Raw genomic sequence first — 20,091 nt, 5'->3', positions numbered from 1 at the left:
ATAACACAAATGGCTCATTTCATACCAATTATATCTCAATGACGCTTTCAAAAAAATCAAAAGAACAAGGCAGTCAAAAAAGTATGTCAAAGAATAACACATGTGAAATGATTGCATTTAGGTTAAAAAAGAAAAACAAAACCAACGCCAGCTCTGCTGGGTACCTAGGGATTTTAGTATTTTAGTATTGTTCTTCAAGTGGAACGCCCAAGTTTACACATGTTTCCATATATGAGACACACACACATCTGCCTAGATTTAAGACGGGGTTACAGCCCAGTAAACCCATGATGAGTTGAAAATATCATTAAGTCAAAATGCATTTGATACACCTGACCTACTGAATATCCTAGCTGAGCCCAGCCTACCTTAACAGTGCTCATAACACTTACATTAGAACGCTTACATTAGCCTACAGGTGGGCGAAATCATCCGATACAAAGCCTATTTTATAATAAGGTGTTGAATATCTCCTGTAATTTACTGAATACTGTATTGAAAGTGAAAACCAGAATGGCTGTCTGGGTACAGAATGGTTCTAAGCGTGTCATCGGTTGGTTACCCTGGAGATCGTGGGGCTGAGTGGCAGCTGAGGCTGCTGGTGCCCAGCATCCCAAGAGCATCGATGGCATATTGCTAGCTCAGCCGAAGATCAAAATCCACACCTCAAAGTCAGCTTTCTACCGAATGCATATGGCTTTCACACCATCATAAAGTCAAAAAATCTCAAGTCAAACCACCATAAATCTAGGACCATCTGTACATATAGACAAATACAATAAAAATAGTAAAAAAAAAAACAATCCAACATCATCCAATTTTCTTTAATGTACACGTATTATTTTTATAATCAGAAAAGTTATGTATTTTTTTTTAAAGTTTTTGAGAACTAGCCCCAATTTAAGGTTGTCAGACATAATGTATTATCTGGAAACAACAGCCTTCTCACATTCGCTAACCAGCCACCCAATGTTAAAGTTGATTTAAAATTACTTCTGGAGAATATTTTCTAGAAATGCCATTCACTGAAAAGCCTGTGTATTTATTACACATACTACTAATTCTGCGGTCACAGAACAGATTTTCACTTTTCACACTGGATCTGCTTATGAGAGGCCATAGTGTGCCGTGGCTAAGAGCACGGTCCCTGGGGTGCAAGTCCTAGTTGCCGCTTATGAGCTGTGTCATTTTGGTCAAGTTACTGAACTTCTTTGCCCCGCAGTTTCCCCATCTGTGAAGCGAAGCCAATAATAGCAGAGTCTTGTTGTATAGATAACCAAGTCAACAGGAGTTAAGCACTTAGCAGGGTGCCTGGACTAAGGTGAGTGTTTACTAAATGTCAGCTGTTAATACAGTTACTTTAAATTCTTTCATCAAGGGCTTGGGTTAAAATTTTAATTATGCATTTTCTGTCTTGTCTCCTAGAAGGTCAGGACCCAGCTGATAATGAGTGCCTGAGGAAGACAGCTCCTTTACCAACTATAAAAATTATAGTAGTCAGGTCTTTTCCACCACAGCATACAAAATGAAGTGACCCGTTCCCTCCCATGGATTAGTTGGTACTGAGATGCTTTCTGAGTGGACGTGGTTTACTTGGAAGAGTGTCCTGGAGTCATAGGACCAGTGTAATGGATTCAGTACCGTTTTGCTCTGAAACCATGTGAAGCCACTTACCATCCCAAAGCCTCAGTGTTCTTTTCTGTAAAATGAGGAAGCAGGGCTGCCTAATCTATGTCTTTGGGGGCCCTTGGCTTTGCCATCTTTTGGTTGTACTCTAAGTAGATAGCAGAGGCATATCTCTGAGACACTGTTCTTAATAGCTAACTTTCCTAATTTTAAACATGAACCAGAATATCCAGTTTCAACCTGCCGCAAAGAAAATTCACAGTTAAACGACTGCCACAATCCATGATGTGTCTCAAATTGTCTAAGCTGAAATCTATACAGTTCTTGGGTGCTAAATGTCTCAATCTATAAAAAGAGATGGGTGGTATTTCAGAAGCTTTGGATACATTAAGAGAAAGCTGTCAGTTTTAACATGCTACTATTTTCCTAGCTATAGGACATTCGGTCCAGGCAACAGAGAGGCAGGTGAATGTGCTCCAGTCCCCGGTACCTGTTCCAGGTATGTGCGACTATGTGCTGCAGACCCAGGCTGGCCATCTCCATGACACACCACGACTGCCACCTTGTTTATCTGGCTCTGATCTGAGACTAGAATAGTGACTGTCCGTAGGAGTGGAGGGTGAGTTGAGGAGAAGCAGGGGCAGCAGAAGAGAAGCATCTGGGGATCTTTTTCCAAAATACCCATCAAGCACCCACCCACCACCATTCCTGTATACCTTGGCTGAAGAAGGAGGTGAGGATGTAGACCATGCATATTTTAAAAAGCTCCCCAGGAGATTCTAATCAAAGAGCTCCCACTCACTGCCCTCTTTCCCACCCCAACCCTTATAGAGAAGCCTAATCCCATAAGCTAAGTGTTGTCTGACAAACACAGATTATTATGAAAACCAAAATAAAGACACTAGGGGAGAAGGGCAGCTCCCAAAGATTTTCAAGTTCTGGTTGGTGCAAAGGTAGAACTTTCTCCTGCTATAACACACAGAATTGAGTACAAAAACAACCCTTAATTTTAAATTTGTAGCTGAGCTCAGAAATAGGCGTTAGGGCTAGGTTCCAATTCCCAACAAGTTGGGGGTGGACAGAAGACTTGATCCCAGCACCAAGGACATGGGTGCTAGAGATGACATGCCAGCAAAAGTCTGGCCCATCAGTACAGGGAGCCAGGAAAACTCTACCAACAAGGAAGCCTGACTCTGAGGTTTGAGGAGGGTGGAAGCTGAGTGCAAGAAAGGCTGTCCCATGAGAAACAGAACCTCAAAACCAATACCTAAATCATGGCTGGCATCTAAATTTACACAGCTTGGTGTAGAAACACTATACTTCTCATGGTTTGAAAAACACTCAACAGAAACATGCAAATTGCTTTACAGGAACATTTTTACAACCCAAAGTGCACTGAACTCTCTCAGATTGGAAAAAACAAAACAAAACAAAACACTCTCACTAAAGATAAGCTCACAACAAAAAACTACAAACCAAGTGAGAAAAATAATCCACCAGGAGAAAACAGTCAGCAGACACAAAAACAAGGAGATTAGTTCTCTATCAATGATAGAAAATATAACAAGCTGCTTGCATTATACAACAGCTGTGTTTAAAGGGATTAAAAACTCACTAAAATACCAACAAGATTATTTCTTTAAACAAGCTGATTCAAAAGTTCATAAAAACCATTGTAAAGCAATTATACTCCAATAAAGATGTTAAAAAAAAGTTCATAAAGGAAAAGAAAATTAAGACTAGCAGGGAAGTTTTGAAAAAAGAACAATAAAAGGAAACTAATACTATACAACATATCAATGGAACAAAAAAACTAATACTATACAACATATCAATGGAACAAAATAATAAATATATATCTCCCAGGGCTTCCCTGGTGGCGCAGTGGTTGAGAGTCCGCCTGCCGATGCAGGGGACACGAATTCGTGCCCCAGTCCGGGAAGATCCCACATGCCACAGAGCGGCTGGGCCTGTGAGCCATGGCCACTGAGCCTGTGCATCCGGAGCCTGTGCTCCGCAATGGGAGAGGCCACAACAGTGAGAGGCCCGCATACCGAAAAAAAAAAAAATATATATATATATATATATATATATCCCAAATATTTACTCGAATTTGGTGTGCAGTAATAGTGGGATTTCAAATTAGTCAAGAAATGATAGTTCATTTGATAAATGTTATAGGAACAATCTGGTAGTCATCTTGGGGAGAAAAGATTTAATCTGTATTCTATGCCAAGGGAAATCAAACATAGAAATATATACTTAAACAACTCACAAAATAATTTTAGTGAGAAAGCTAATTTTAAAAGGGACATTAAACCCAAGAAACTTAAAGCGAAAGATTGATATATTTACATGCATAAAAGTAAACATTTTTTACACTAAAATTCATCAGAAGCAAAGTTTAAAAATAATTTCTGATTGAGATATGAATTTTAGCTTTTCTTCCTCCAGACAAATGAAGACATAAAGACCTCTTACAAATTGACACCAAAAAGTAAAAACCCAACAGAAAAAAATGGGGAAAAGATAGGAGTGGATAGATCACAGAAAAGGAAAAACAAACACCCTTAGATATATGAAAAGAAACTCAACCTCACCCATAGAAAGCAATACAATTAAAACCGCACTGAGATGATCTTTTTTCACCTATCAGATTGGCAAAATTCCTCAAAGTGCGTCACTATGTTGGTGAGTCTGACTGGAGAAACAGGCCATCACATACATTGCTAGAGAACTAGTATAGTCAGGTATAAGTGAGTATAACCTCTATGGAAAGCAATGTGACAATATTCACCAAGATTACAAACGATACACCCTTCAACCCAGTAATTCTACTTCTAGTTATCTAACCTGGAAGTATACTTTCTTATCTGTGAATAGACATATATAAACAGTATCCATTGCAGCACTGTTGTAACAACAAAAGATTAGAAACAACATAAATGCCTATCAATAAAGATTAATTAAACAAATTAGGAAACACCCATACAATAGGAGATCATGAGGCTCAAAAAAGTAATAACGAGGGAAGATTTTATGTACTCATGTGATTGAATCTGAGAGAGTGGGGTGCTGTATAAATCACTGTACCTTTTGAATATTACCCAGCCGTTTTCTAAAATTAAATAAAAAATGATAAAGGAGATAAAGGAAATACAAGCCACAACAAAATTATTGCAGGCCACTACAGAAAAGTAAACTAGTACATTTGAGAAAGTACAAAACAGAATTTCTGAAAATGAAAAATACAGTCAACATAATTTAAAACTCACAGAATAGGTTAAATAGATTGAACACAGCTGAAGAGAGAACTAGACCAATATAAGATGTACCTGAGGAACCTACACAAAATGCAGCAAAGAAAATATGAATGAAAGGTCAAGGGTTATGGAGGAAATAACGAGAACTCCCAAAATTTATTTCATAGGAGATTAGACGAGAGTACAAGAATGGGTGTGGAGATACAGCTGAGAATTTTCTAGGGTTGATGACAAGGAACATGAGTTGTCAGAATCAGAGAGCACAGTGAGTCTTGAGCAAAATGAAAAAATAATCTAGGGCTTCCCTGGTGGTGCAGTGGTTGAGAGTCCGCCTGCCGATGCAGGGGACACGGGTTCGTGCCCCGGTCTGGGAAGATCCCACATGCCGTGGAGCGGCTGGGCCCGTGAGCCATGGCTGCTGAGCCTGCGCGTCCGGAGCCTGTGCTCCGCAACGGGAGAGGCCACAACAGTGAGAGGTCCGCGTACCGCAAAAAAAAAAAAATCTATATCTAGATATATCATGGTGAAAGATCAAAACGCTAAAAATTTAAAATAAAAGAAGTCTCAACAGCACCCAGAGAGAAGGAATAGATTACCCTTAAAGGTATAACAACTGAAACTCACTGGAGTCTTTTCACCAGCAATTATGATGGCAGGAGAGTAATAAAATAGCATCTCCAGAACACTAAGGGAAAACGGTTGACCTAAATTCCACACACAGATAAATTATGATTCAAGAGGTGTGGCAAAATAAAAATTACCTTTCACAAACTTTTATAAGAGAAATCCTAAAGTACATTCTGCAGCAGAAAGAAAATTGCTGTGTAGTGTCCCAGTGAATGGAAAGATGACCATTTATTTATCTATTCTCCTTTGAAGGACTTTGGACTGTTTTTAGTTTGATGAAAATGATAGTTTTATGTAATTATCATGAATGCAGCACTTTGGTTAGTTTTATGAATGAAGCTGTTTCTGGTCAAGTCTTTCAGTGGACACACACGTTCATTTCTCCTTTGCATATAGCTAAGAGTGAAATTTGCTCAAATCCATTGAGTAGGAGTATTTTTAACATTAGTAGAAACTGTTGAGCAGCTTTTTAAAATTCATACTAAACAATGTCAGCAACTAGGAATCCCTTAATTGAGGATTGGAAGGGACTTCCACAAACCTAACCCATCCATTATGCTCAATGGTGAAGTATTTTAATCACCCCCATTAAAGTAAGGAGAAATGTCCATCACTATTTTTTATTCAATAGTGTCTCTAAAAGCATCAGTAAAAGAAAAATAACTAAAAGATAAAAGATTAGAAATGCTAAAAAGCGTATTATTTGCAGATCATCTACCTTTCCAAAGAGAATCCAAGGGATTCTAACAACTATTTAAAAAACGGAGAATCCAGCAAGGTGGCTGGACAGAAGATTACTACACAATAAAATGGAAAGCCTGTATACCAAATAATCCATTAGAAAATACAATTTTAAATAATCTCATCTATAATAACAGTAAGCGCTAACAGGTATCTAGTAATAAGTATACGTGTAAGACCTTTTTAGAGAAAACCACAGGACCTTGCTGTAGGACATCAAAGATGACCTAAACAAATGAGATTTAGCACATTCATGGGGTAAAGACTCATACAGTAAACATTTGATGTCTTCTCAAGTGAATCTATAAATTCAATGTAGTTCTGATCAAAATCTCAATATGATTCTTCAGGGATCTTGACAAGCTGAATAACAGGATAAAAGTAGCCAGGACAATTTTAAAGATGAATAAGGAGAAGAGTCAAACACCTACCAGACATTGAATCTTCTTATAAACTACAGAAATTAAAACCATATGTTATAGCACAGAGATACACCACTATCCCCGCTGGGACAGAAGAGAATGCTCAGAAATAGACCCAGATATATATACATGACAAAGAAATTATTAAAATTCAGTAGGTACCTTGCAAAAACTATTTACCCTGAATCTAATCAAGCCTCTAGTCCTAAGTTTCCAGGAAATATGATATCAAACAAAAATGTTAAATGATACCATCAGGAAATACTCAGATGAATCTGAGTATGATACATTCTATAATACAACTGGCCTTCAAAAAAAAATAAAAGCTAAGGAAAACAGTTTTGGGACAACTGGGGAAAGTTGAATATGGCTGAGATATTATATGATATTAGGTAAACATTGTTACCTTTTTAGGTGTCATATTGATATTATGGTTAAGTAGGAGAATGTACTTATTTTTAAGAGATGAACAATGAAATATTTAGGGGTGAAATGTCATGATATCTGCAAATGGTTCAGCAAAAAAATATATATACATATACACATACTGATACATGGCAAAATGTTAAAATTAAGTCTAGATGGTCAGTATGCAGGATGTTATTGTATTATTTTTAGTCTTTTCTGTATATTAAATTTTTTTACAATAAAATATTGAAAAAATCCGTGGGAAAACATATATTCAATAAATGATGCTGAGAAAATTCAGTGGCCTCATAAAAATTAGATTCCTACTTCACATTTTAGAAGAAAATGAAACAAAAGTATAAAGTACCTTTAGAAGAAAAATAATCTCTATTTTTTTAGAGAAAGGAAGAATTTCTCAAATAAAGTACAGAATAGAAGCCATAAAAAGGGATTAGTAAATTTTACTTCATTAAATTAAAAATGTAAATAAAAGACACAAAACCCAAGAAAAGCCGGAGAGCTTAGGAGAAAATATGTGCCATGCATATAACCCAGAAAATTAGTATCTAAAATAGATAAAGAACATATGTATGTCAATAAAAAGTAATTAGAAAAACGTGCACAAGCTGTTAATAGAAAAATTCACTATCAGAGAAAAAGCTTAACCATCCCATAGACATATCAAAAGTTATGTCATCTCAGGAGCAATATTAAAATGTAGCATTATTTCACACACATATTGGCAAAAAAGAAAACAAAAAAAATATGATAATACTTTGAGGGAATGAAAATTCTTGTATAACTTTGGTGGTCCAGCTACTTGGAAGACAAATTAGTCAGCAGGCAGTAACACTGAAGGCTGGCACAGCAAATCACCTAGAAATGCCATTTCCAGAAGATCTCACTCACGTGCACAAAGATGTTCAACACAGTTGAAATATCAGAAATGACCCACATGTTACTCAAGGCCAGAGTGGGTAAATAATCTGGGTATATTCTCACAATGGACTACTACACAGCAGTCAAAATGAATGACCTAGTGCTCATTTCAACATGGAAATTCTACCAAATGTAAAGTCGAGCAATCAGAGCAAGTTGACAAGGAATCTGCACAGTACTAAGGCATTCATATAAATTAAAAAATGCCAAAACACCAAAACAAACGAACCTACGTTTTGGTATAGGTACTCATTTATAAGTATACAGTAGGCAGGTTCTAAGATGAGCCCCAGTGACCCCTGCTCCCTGATATCTACTCTGTGTAGTCCCCTCCCAAGTAGTATAGAACCAGGGTTGCTCTGTGTGACCAGAAGAGTAGGCAGAAGTGATAGCACAGCACTTCTAAGATTAGGTCATAAAAGGGCTGTGGCTTCTGTTTGGGGGACTCTGTTGCGTGCTCTCTCTCTCTCTCTCTCTCTCTCTCTCTCTCTGGGATCACTTGCTCTGGGGTGCTCAGTGCCCTACCTTGAGGACATTCAGGCAGGCCGGTGATGAGGTCCAGATGGTGAGGAAAGAGGACTCCTGCCAACAACCACATGAGTGAACTTGGAAGTGGACCCTCCAGCCTTCAGGTGGCTGCAGCCTCACAAGAGACCGTGGGCCAGAACCACCAGCTATGCCCCCTCTCAATTCCTGCCCCTAGGCACCTGCACAAGGCCATGGAATGCTGCTAAATTGGGGGTCATTGTTATATAGCAATGGATAACTAATCCAAGGTAGTTATAACCACAAAGTGAAATTATAAGTGTGCGGTAATTAGGAGAAGAATATACACAGATTTCAGGATAAAGAGTAATTCTGGGGAAGGCAGTGGCATGGGGCTATATTTATGTTTATTTCTATGAAAAATTTTTGAAGAAAACATAACAAAATGTTAGCATTTGTTAAATCTGGGTGTTCCCCAGTGTGTATATAATACATGATTTCTTGCAATTGAAAACATTTTGTTATTTAAAACATGCTATAACTTAAAAATAAACACTTTTAAAAAGAAAAAGAAAAGCAGGGTATCTCTTCCACTTACTATGGTGCTTTATTTAGACCACTGTCTACCTCCTAACTGCTGCCCTGAGGGAAGTAATTACTTTAATGGCTAAACAATTTGTACTAAAGAGGAGACATATCAGAGTATATTCCCACTGCTGGTAAAATCAAATGTTTAAGTACCAAGACCTTAAGTACATTTAAAAAAAAATAGCCACAAAAAAGTTGTATAAGAGCACCTAACAAAGAATTCATGATGAAGTGCAAGAGACGGTCTGCTTAGAGACACTTAAGATTAAACTATTTGCAACAGTAATTCACTCGGGAAACATACGGTGATTACGCTCTCTGAGGTATTAAGTAAAGTGGATGATATAACAGCTGTTGGCATCATAGCCTCTACTTTAATGGTATTTAACAAGAGAACAGAAACTGTGGGGAAATTGCTGTAGTTCTTAGATCCTCTGGGTTAGAAGAAGGGAAAGAGTCACAGTTGGGAGATACAGTGGTGTTCCAGGTTGTACAGTCCCAGGTAATGCTACAGAGAAAGCTCTCTTTCTAACAGTGATATCTAACAGGTTGAAAGAGTTAATACACAGCTGAAAGGTAAACACTTACTCATGACTAAGACAAAAAGAAAATGTCAAGTCTCAAGGATTCCAAGCCTTTTCACTAATACAAAGAAATCTGCACTGATATTAAGAAGATATATTGCAAGATATCAAATATGTACCTGGGGTTAGATGATTTTATTTATATAGAATAGAAACTGGCCTAATAGTTAATTTTTCCATGGAATATTTCTCTTTTTCTGTTCTCCAAATTGTTATTCTACTTTGTGGGAATTTACTGGGCCTCTATTTTAAGACCACGATTTAGGTAGTAAGAAATAAGACTGAAACCTCACCTCCTGAATAAATCAGCTGTGATCATTTGGCATTTTGCCTGTGTACCCTCACCTCCTCTGTTTGCCTCCAAACCCCCCAGCTGGTTTTAGATCAGAGTGAAGGTCTGGTCCGAGTACAGGCTACCAGCATGGTCAGCCAGCATCCCTGCCTGTCATACAACTACATCTAATGTCTAAGACTTTTTTCTTCATCAAGTCCATATTTTCTTTCCTTCACTGCATGGCAGTCTTGTATTTCACTACAACCCTTGATTTTCTTGTTTTATCTTTTTGTTGTCAGTTCTTTTTCTACCTCACATTTCTTGTTCTCCCCCTTAGCATGTTACCAGTACAACTTGGGGATTCCCTTCTGTTCCTGATCCCAAATCCAATGTACTGGGACATTTTCAGTCCTCTGAAACCCTATCCTGAGCGCGGCATCTCCCTCGGCCTCCGCCCTGGTGCACATGCTCCAGCGACTGCATCTCCTGCCACTTCTGTGATTTGCTTTCTCTTCGCTAGCTTGGGCTATCGGTCAGAAGTACCTGATTCTCCCTCTAAATCGTGTGCTGCGGGAACACTTCATTTCAAGCAAGCTGCTAACTCTGTGACATTTCCAAGTGGAAGGGGTTTAACCACCCTATCAACTTTACTGTGCTCTCCTGGTTTCTCTGAAGATACACCCAATCCTTAAGCTAGACTTCACCGAATAATGCTGCTGTGTCACCCTCATAGCAACTCTTCAAAAAAATACTATGAGAAAAATGCACTCACGATTTTAGAATTTCTAGAAATAGCAATGACAGGCATTTACCTCTGATTTCATAACAAGGATATCTTTGAGGAAGAAAATACACACAGCTTATCTATGCATTTTCTTTTTTATTCATTTTGCTTTTACTGTCCAAAAACTGGAATTCATCCCCAAGGCCCCATAGAGTATTTTTATTCCTGGTATGAGATGCCGTTTTAAGTTTAATATGAGAGATAATTGCAATGACTAACATTTAGTGCACATTTGCCATGTGTCAAGCACTGGACTAAAAGTCTGACATGGGTTATTCTCACTTACTCCTCTCCGCAATCGCCCAGTACACTTTGAGGATAAGACTTTGATCTCTGAGATAGGCGTGAGTGAAAGAATTCAATGCCAACTGATTCATCATCAAGAACTGCTTCCAAGTCAGTTATCTGACATCAGGAGCTCTTGTGAGGGCCCCCTGTCCAATCCAAGCATCGCTTACCTGCACAGGGGCTGGCTGCGAAGCCCACCCTCTTCCGAGCTCTGTCAAAGACCACATAGAAGCCCTCCATCACGGTAGCACCAATCACCAGCGCGTTTGTGGAAGGTGAAATGCCGAATCGGTAACATTCATAATTCAGGCCAGCCCCCATCATGGGCTGAATGTAAAGCTGTTGAAGAGGAAAGAGCAAACAAGAAAAAACACGAGTCAGGCAACGTCACCAAGCTGTTGAGGCTGCCGTGTGCTCAGACTCTCCAAGGTGCCCTGGGAGCTACGGAGGATGGAGAGGATGCTACCAGCCCTGACATCCAGGAGCTGGGACCGTGTGCCCGGTGATAAACACTACTGAAGTGATAGGAACATGCACACCACCTCTGACTGTGCACAGGTACACCCATCCAGGAGACGTCTATCTGTCCGTCCATCCATCTGTCGTCTACGTGCTCAACACTTACTGAGCACTTAATAAGGCCTAGACGCTGTCCTCAGTACAGCCATACAAAGATGAATAACAGCACATGCTCCCTGCATGATCAAAACATACATGATCGAACTGACGCGTGAGGAAGATGCACATCAGCGCACTTGCCCCGTGCAGGGAGGACCGGAGGGAAAGGGGTCTCAAGGCATGAAGGTGAGCAAGGACACGCCAGGATTGTTCCCAGAGTCATAACCTGCTGGGCATCAAGCGGCTGCCACGTGCAGGTGGTGAGTCCAGCAGTTAGAGCCCTGCACTGACTGGTGTCTGTCTGTAAACCCTTCTTCACGGCAAGGAATCATCCTATTCTTCACATAGTCTTGGCACTTAGGCATCTGGTATATGCCGGGCACACAGTAGGGCCTCAGCAGATGGGTATTAAATGAATGAGCTTGAGCAGTGTGATGAAACAGACAACTTCTCCTGAGGGTCAACGTAACTTAAGAAAAGATGGCCGATACACTTGGCTACCACCAAAACGCTTCCATTTAGGGCTCTGTAAGCAGGTCCTAGAACATACAAACACACACACACACACACACACACACACACACACACTCCTACCTTTGAATGAACTAATTCCATACTAAAACCCCCCCAAATCACCAAATAAAATGCAAATGATGACACCGATACAAACATGATACAAACTGAATTTGTATCTTTCCCTCTGTCCTTTCTGTGTGTGTGCCAGTTGACTTCCAATAAAAATTCCAGACTGTAAATTCTGTAACATGTTGGGAAAGCGCCAGTATTGCTGGGTCTCAGAATAACATGCCTGCCTTCTAACTAAAATAGCACAAATAGACAAACCGGTGGTATTTAGACTGAAACTATTTACGTTTTTAGGATTGTATGAAAAAAAAATCAGAATTTGCCTGTGGGATGGGCTTGGGGGCTGCCTTTTTAGACAGGCCGAATAGGATTCAGCCCATGTGTTTCTGGAAAATAGGTTGGGGATGGACACAGTGTTTTTTGGCATGACTCTTCTGCACTAGCAATCAATTGCCCATCTACTGTTGCTGATGCCTGAACGGTCCTGGGCAGGGGCCTCACTCTAAAACTTTGGTGACAAGGAGCCTTGATGATTGGCCTGAATGTTAGGAAGGGCTTCAGCTGGGCAGAGCTGGGGTGTTAGGAGGGGACCCCCAGTGCTGTTCCCAGGCGTGTGCTTGTGAGGTTCTCATCGGGTCATGGTTCCTAACTGCCATCCTTTCTCAACAAGGCAATGGAGAGCAAACGGGATTGGGATGGTGAATAAGAAATGAGGAAAACACGGGAAAGCAGATTTTTAAAAAGTGAAAATGTGGACAATGTCAAAATTAGACAAAAGATATCTACAGTCTTCTAAGTGAGAATAAAACTGAATTCTTATCCAGAGTTATGCAAATTAAATGCAATACTTCCAAACATCCCTCATTATATCTTCACGCTCCCCAGTGCTCAGCCCTAAAAATGGCTGGCGGTCCCCAGCAGACCTTCAGCTCTGCCTGCCCTGGACATAATTATAGATTTTCCCCATGAATGCCTGCTTTCCTCCTACTTCTTATGAGTCCCTGACTGTCGACTCACCCACATGCCATTTATTTTCCAGTTCACATTCACCTTTGTCCTCAAGCTGGGTTTCAACTTTAGTTACAAATCGCCTTGATGAAATAATGTCCACATTTTGCTGTTGGGCTGACCAAAATTTAATCACAGAGAGCACATTATTTTAAGGATGCTGAAAACATATCATTCTAACATCACTCTATGCAGTGCTGTCCATCCAAGGATACTGCACTCTTCTGAAAACGTCTTTGGCAAGTATTATTATTTCTTTTTTATAGTTAAAGAGACTGACACAGAAAGGGCTAAGTGATTTGTTCAAAGTTATAGTGTGAGTCAAGGGCAGTACTGAGAATATAACTCAAGCTTCCAGCTCTCAGCGTATGTGTCCTCTGTTGGGCCGTATTTCTCATAAAGCTTTCAATCCTTTCCCCTACAGCTCTCCATTTGTGGAATGCACTTTCCCCCCATATAAAGTTGAGAATGGGGAAAAGCCAAATTATCATTTACTTTTTTCTTCTGAAATTATTCCTCTCTCCCTATCCCCCAGTCCCACTCCTTTATCCCAAATTCAGCAAACTGCAACAAAGACACATTGATCTGTCCATTCAACAAACAGTTATTATTATGCACCACCCTCTACCACGTGGCAATGCTAGGGAAGGAAGGATGATCTTTAAATCTCATGGTTCTCATCTTCAAGGAATTAAGAATTTAATGGGGGAAGAAATATAAGTGTGTGTGCGATTAGAGAAAAAAGAAGTCAAATGAAAAAGCCAAGGGCATAAACTCTACCCTGAAGATATGATTCCGGGCCAGATGAGTGGAGACTAGAAAACATGCATTATGAGTTTGAAGGGCAAAGCTCACGAATGGGTCATTCTGCTCAGCAGAGGTTCAACAAAGAGGGGTTGTTTGCACTGGGTCTTAAAGGATGGGAAGAATGTGGATACACAGATGGAGTGGGGAGGCGGGGGCATTTCAGGCAGGGGGGTTGGCGGAAGCAAAGGCGAGGAGACGGCAGCGGGCACCCGGTGCTGGAGGAGAGCCACCAAGAGTGGAGGGTCAAGGGCGCAGCAGGAAATACGCTGGGGAGTCAGCACGGGTCCCGTGAGGTCATGGAAAGCCACACTGGCGAATGAGGCCTCCAGGACTGTAGTAGTGGGGTGGAGAGCTGTGGCTTAGCAAGATGAATCTGGCGATAGTTTTAGAAGGAGCAGAGGGTGGGGGTGTGTGGAGGGTCCTGAGGTGGCAGTGAGAGGGGATGTGAGTGAGGGCTCTGGGGATGGAGAGGGGGAGGAAGAGGTGAGACACATGACGGGGGAAGACGGAACTTGGTCTATGTAACAAGATGCTTAGGATAAAGGAGGAATCAACGATTTACTGAGTATGGAAAAACTGCTGTTTCCATCTCTGAGCATCCGGTGTTAGTCTCTACTCATAAATAAATCAGAAGTAAACATATATTGATGTTGTGGTAGATTCTGCAAAAATGGCCTCAATTCTTAACTTTCCCTGTAGCCACACCCTTGTGATGTGACCTTGCAGCTCTTCCCATTGGGAGGTAGTGTCTACGTCCCCACCCCGGTTACCCGGGCTGCCCCTGGCCTGGTTTGGGAAACATTGTGCAAGAGGTGGTGGCCAGTCCCAGGGCCTCGACTTCAGGAGCACCTGCAGGTTTCTTTTCTCTCTCACAGAATCCTGCTGCCACTGTCTGAAGCAGCTGCTGGGTGGTGAGAGACAATGGCCCCACCCCTCCACCAGTCGAGCCACCAGATATGCAAGTGTGGCCGTCGGAGATCATTCTAAGCCAAGGCCAACCTATCCCTGGCCAACCACCAGCTGACTAGAGACCATGTGAGCAAGCCAGACGAGACCAGCAGACCTGCCCAGACTCACGAGCAGAAATAGAAGCTCGCTGATTAAAGCCGCTGGATTTTGTGGTTGTTTGTTACGCAGCACTATCATGGTAATTGCTGCCTAATACAGGTGTGATATTGAAATGCACTCATTATGCATGAAGTGCTTTACTTTTGCACGTTCCGTGTTAAAAAGAGAAAACACAGTCCAAGTTCATACCTGAGGCAGGATAGTTATGCGGAATGATCTGCTGGAGTTCTCATCTCTCAGGTAGATGGAGATTTTAGGGAAGTAAGACCAAGGTGTTTCAGAATTTGTCCAGCATGCCAGCTGGGACCCCGTCCAGAAACCATCAGAGAATTCTGGAATCTAGACAAAACAAGGTCACACGACAAACAATGACGAGTCTGGCACGACAACAGGAAGCAGCTCTCAGCTCTCCTCATCACCTTGCCAGATGCCCATGGCGATAAACGCTGCTTAATTTGGATGTAAAGCAAGACATCCGTCCTCTGGAAGAGTGATGGTGATGACAAAATCACAATTATTAAAATTACCGAGGCATGTGGAAAACTTACTGGTATTAGGCACTGCTAGGAGCACTTCGCAGCACGAAGTACTTTAATTCTCAAACACCCGCATCAGGGCAGTAACATCATCCCCTCCACTTTACAGATGAGGAAACCAATGCTCAGAGAAGTGAAATAACTCACCCAAGGTCACACTGCAGTAGGCAATACTCTTTAGAAGACAGACCAGATCTTAAATGTGGTGCTCAAGGCCCTTTTGGGCATCAAGTTCCCTATAAATTCCCTGAGCCCAGTAAGCTTCCTACTGGTGCAGAGCCCTGCGGGGGCTCTCTGCTCTTTTGGAACATCTTTCTCCTCCCCCAGATCTCACCTCCAATGCCAGCTTGTCCAGGAAGCCCTCCTTGACTGGCCCCCACAGTGCTGGTACTCCACCATATATCTCTCCTCCTTGTAGCAGTTTTAATTTTAAATTTATTGGTGTGATTGGTTAACTTCTGTTTCTTGCACTAGAATCTGATTCTTCTAACGACACAGGTGTGCTGTCTGCTCCCCCAACTCCTCCTCATAGCCTTAACACCTGGCCCACAGGAAAGACTCAGGGAATGTTTGTGGGTAAAAAAATGAATGGCCAAGAATGCAGAATGTTTGTTCACCTGTGCCTCTCATCCGGGGACCAGAAGGGCAATGCCAACCATGCTTATCCACTAACTGCTGAATCTGCAAGTTAATTACAAATTACTTCCGTGCCTTCTCAGCAGGCCCAGTGAAGTTTCCAGAGCAGGCCTGCCCTGTTCCTGCCAGCTCCCTGAGGGAAGGACTATGTTGGATGTGTCTCTTTTAACACACCCAGCACACTGCACTGCTCAGGTCAGAACTAGAGGAGCATGTGATGGGGCAGAGCTAGGAGGGCATGTGACAGGGTGGAGCTAGGTGGGCATGTGACAGGGCGGAGCTAGGAGGGCATGTGATGGGGGAGGAGCTAGGATGGTATGTGATGGGGAGGAGCTAGGAGGGCATGTGATGGGGAGGAGCTAGGAGGGCACGTGACAAGGAGGAGCTAGGAGGACATGTGATGGGGAGGAGCTAGGAGGGCATGTGACAGGGCACAACTAGGAGGGCATGTGATGGGGGAGGAGCTAGGAGGGCATGTGATGGGGGAGGAGCTAGGAGGACATGTGACGGAGGAGGACCTAGGAGGACATGTGATGGGGAGGAGCTAGGAGGGCATGTGATGGGGAGGAGCTAGGAGGGCAGGTGACAGGGCACAACTAGGAGGGCATGTGATGGGGGAGGAGCTAGGAGGGCATGTGATGGGGGAGGAGCTAGGAGGACACGTGACGGAGGAGGACCTAGGAGGACATGTGATGGGGAGGAGCTAGGAGGGCATGTGATGGGGAGGAGCTAGGAGGGCATGTGATGGGGAGGAGCTAGGAGGGCATGTGACAGGGAGGAGCTAGGAGGGCATGTGACGGGGAGGAGCTAGGAGGACATGTGATGGGGAGGAGCTAGGAGGACACGTGACAGGGGAGGAGCTAGGAGGGCATGTGATGGGGAGGAGCTAGGAGGGCATGTGATGGGGGAGGAGCTAGGAGGGCATGTGATGGGGAGGAGCTAGGAGGGCATGTGATGGGGAGGAGCTAGGAGGGCATGTGACAGGGAGGAGCTAGGAGGGCATGTGATGGGGAGGAGCTAGGAGGGCATGTGACAGGGGAGGACATGTGACAGGGGAGGAGCTAGGAGGGCATGTGACGGGGGAGGAGCTAGGAGGACATGTGATGGAGGAGGACCTAGGAGGACATGTGATGGGGAGGAGCTAGGAGGGCATGTGATGGGGAGGAGCTAGGAGGGCATGTGACGGGGTGGAGCTAGGAGGGCATGTGATGGGGGAGGAGCTAGGAGGGCATGTGATGGGGGAGGAGCTAGGAGGGCATGTGACGGGGCAGAGCTTGGAGGGCATGTGATGGGGCGGAGCTAGGAGGGCATGTGACGGGGTGGAGCTAGGAGGGCATGTGACGGGGATGTGGGGTGAAGCTAAAAGAGTGTTGACTGGGAGGAAGGGGTATCTGTCAAGGTCCCCAAGGAAGAAGCACATGAGCTGAGTTGAGGGGCAGGTGGGCGTCGGGGAGATGTGGTGGGGAGAGCAGGCAGGGCATGGAACCTGTCCCACTAGACAACGTGATGGCCATGGAGGCTGGCGCTGAGGACAGGAAGGGGTAGGAGACGAGGCTGGGAAGGACCTAGGTGCACCATCGTGCATTTATCAGAGATCATTTATCAGGGATCTGAGTGCTGTGGCACATGGGGTGGGATTAAGGCATCCAAGCAGGATTTGTGTAGGTCACTGGTTCTTTGAGTCTAACCTCCAAGGAATCAGCCTGGGCTAGACAGATGCATTTGAAAGTCAGTGACCAATGGGTGGGAAGTGATGGTGTGGCCATGGATGGGATCACTTAGGAGAGGGTACAGGGAGAAGAGAGGGGCGTAGGACCCACCCTGAGAAAGGGAGCGGCAAAGGAGACCCCCATGAAGAGGAACACAGGCATAAGAAGAGGTCCTGGGAGGAGGGTGTTACGGAAGCTGAGAGAACAGGTAAGGAAGGTGAGCAGGGGTGCTGCAGAGGTCAAGGAAGATAGAAAGTGAGCAAACTGGGTGTCCCTGGACAAACACGGAGTGAAAGCTGCCTGCTCAGGGCCTCGCAGGCATGTGCCGCCGCCCTCGGGGCAGAGAACCGGGAGGAAGCTCGTGCGGTCTCTTCACCCATCACAGGTCCTCCACTGAAACTGTCAGTGCCGATTTGCAAAGTCTCTAATGCTGGCCTTCATAGGTTTGTACATTTTATGAGAAGGAAGCCAGTTTGAAATATGTATCACAGGGAAGGACCCCTCGCTGGATGAGCTGAGAAGGGGTGGCGCAGTCATTTTGCTGGATTCCAGGAAAAGTGAAGCGTGGCTAGGGCTGCACGAGAGGGCACAGAGCTCCAATTTCCAGCTGAACAATGAGGCTCAGAGGGGCCAAGTAACTTGCCTAAGAGGCACAGCTCGGGACTGGAAGGGGGACCGTCTGCCTCCAAAGAGGTGCTTACAAGTCTGGAAAGCCTCCCTGGGGGACAAGCCTTGTGTCCCGGGGGAGAGTTTGGACACTCAGATCATAGAGTTGAAAGTCAGAAGTCAATTTACAGGAGGTGTCTTCCTACTTCTGGGTCTTACAGAGGGAGAAGCACCGTGCCTGAGCTGACGAGGGGGCCACAGCTGGGCAGGAAGGAAGCCCAGGTCCCCGCCACACACAGAACTCCCCACCAGGCTCATTTAAAACTACAGACCTACATAGAGCACAGGGAGCTAGATTCAATATCGTGCAATAACCTATAACGGAAAAGAATCTGAAAAAGAATACATATATATGTATAACTGGATCACTTTGCTGTACATCTGAAAGTAACACAACATTGCAAATTAACTATACTTCAATAATTAAAAAGAACTACGGACCTACAAACCATTCATTTCTAAAATGCCATCTGAAGACTCTAGGCCCAGAGACAGAGCCCGGCATGTGTATGGTGTTTAACTCTTCAAAGCCGGTCCTCTCCTTAACTAAGAAAGAAAACCCAAGCCAAGAGAGCCAGCTGAGATGAACCTGGCAGAGAGAGAGAACGCGCACGTCTCTGGTCCGCACACCATGAGACAGAGACAGCTCCCACCCTCGCTGAGCTTTCCCTGCTCCAGACAAACATCCTCTCCAGGCCTCTCCCTCCTGATGGAGGCATGAAATCAGAGGATAATTTTAGACCAGGCAGACAAATTTTGTACTCTCATTCCTTCTCGTGCTTTAATTACAGTCAGGCACTGCGGAACACGTGCTGTGCTGACCTCAGGGGTGCTAGCGCCCCTCTGCCACAGTCCTGCTGGTCCCCGCCAAAGTCACGGACTCTGCAGAGACCCAGGCTGGTCACGGGCTTGTTGGAGTCATACGCTGATGTTGCCAGAACGTCCTTGGGACGGCTGTAAAACACTCCTAGCTCAGAATAGCAAATCTGAGGGTGCTCATGTTAATTTCACTGAGGCCAGTTTTACTCTGAAGAAGGCAGCATATTGCCCTGCATTTCCAGCAGTCTGGTTTTCAGCCAGTTTTCTAAATTTAAAGCACTAAGAATGTGACCTGCCAGTTTTTTCTGATTCAGCAGATATTAGACACTCAGTGGACAAAAAAGGCAGTCCGCTGCTCCCTTGATCTTTCAGCTCACAAAGGACCTCGGTGTTGTTTCTTCCTGCTTTTTCCCATCTGCATTCTTTTGACTTGCCTGCTGTCCTTCCGACAGCACATTCAGACTTTTCAAGTTTGGGTCCAGGACAAGCAAAACCCTGCTCTTCCTTCCCCTGTCCTGCTGTCACCTGTAACAGAGCAACTGCTGTGCATCTCCTATCCATCAGTCTTTGGATTTGGCCAGCCCGGTGGAGTTGTGGGACTGTCAGCCC

The 20,091-nt window shown here is 43.6% G+C and overlaps 1 protein-coding gene across 1 annotated transcript in view; it reads right to left on the bottom strand.

Annotated features, from left to right (window-relative positions):
* BACE2 (beta-secretase 2) overlaps positions 1-20,091 on the bottom strand; it is a 94,212-nt gene that overhangs the window by 14,767 nt on the left and 59,354 nt on the right. Inside the window, exons 7-8 of the mRNA XM_004264576.4 lie at positions 15,306-15,455; positions 11,201-11,369 (exon numbers count right to left, since the gene is read on the bottom strand). Coding sequence (XP_004264624.1) covers positions 11,201-11,369; positions 15,306-15,455 — 319 coding nt within the window. The remainder of the gene's footprint in view (positions 1-11,200; positions 11,370-15,305; positions 15,456-20,091) is intronic.

This window comes from Orcinus orca, chromosome 5, assembly GCF_937001465.1.
Source record: "Orcinus orca chromosome 5, mOrcOrc1.1, whole genome shotgun sequence".
In the NCBI taxonomy this organism is placed as follows: Eukaryota; Metazoa; Chordata; class Mammalia; order Artiodactyla; family Delphinidae; genus Orcinus; species Orcinus orca.
Note: the sequence above shows the minus strand (reverse complement) of the source record. Positions and strands in the feature narration are given on the sequence as shown.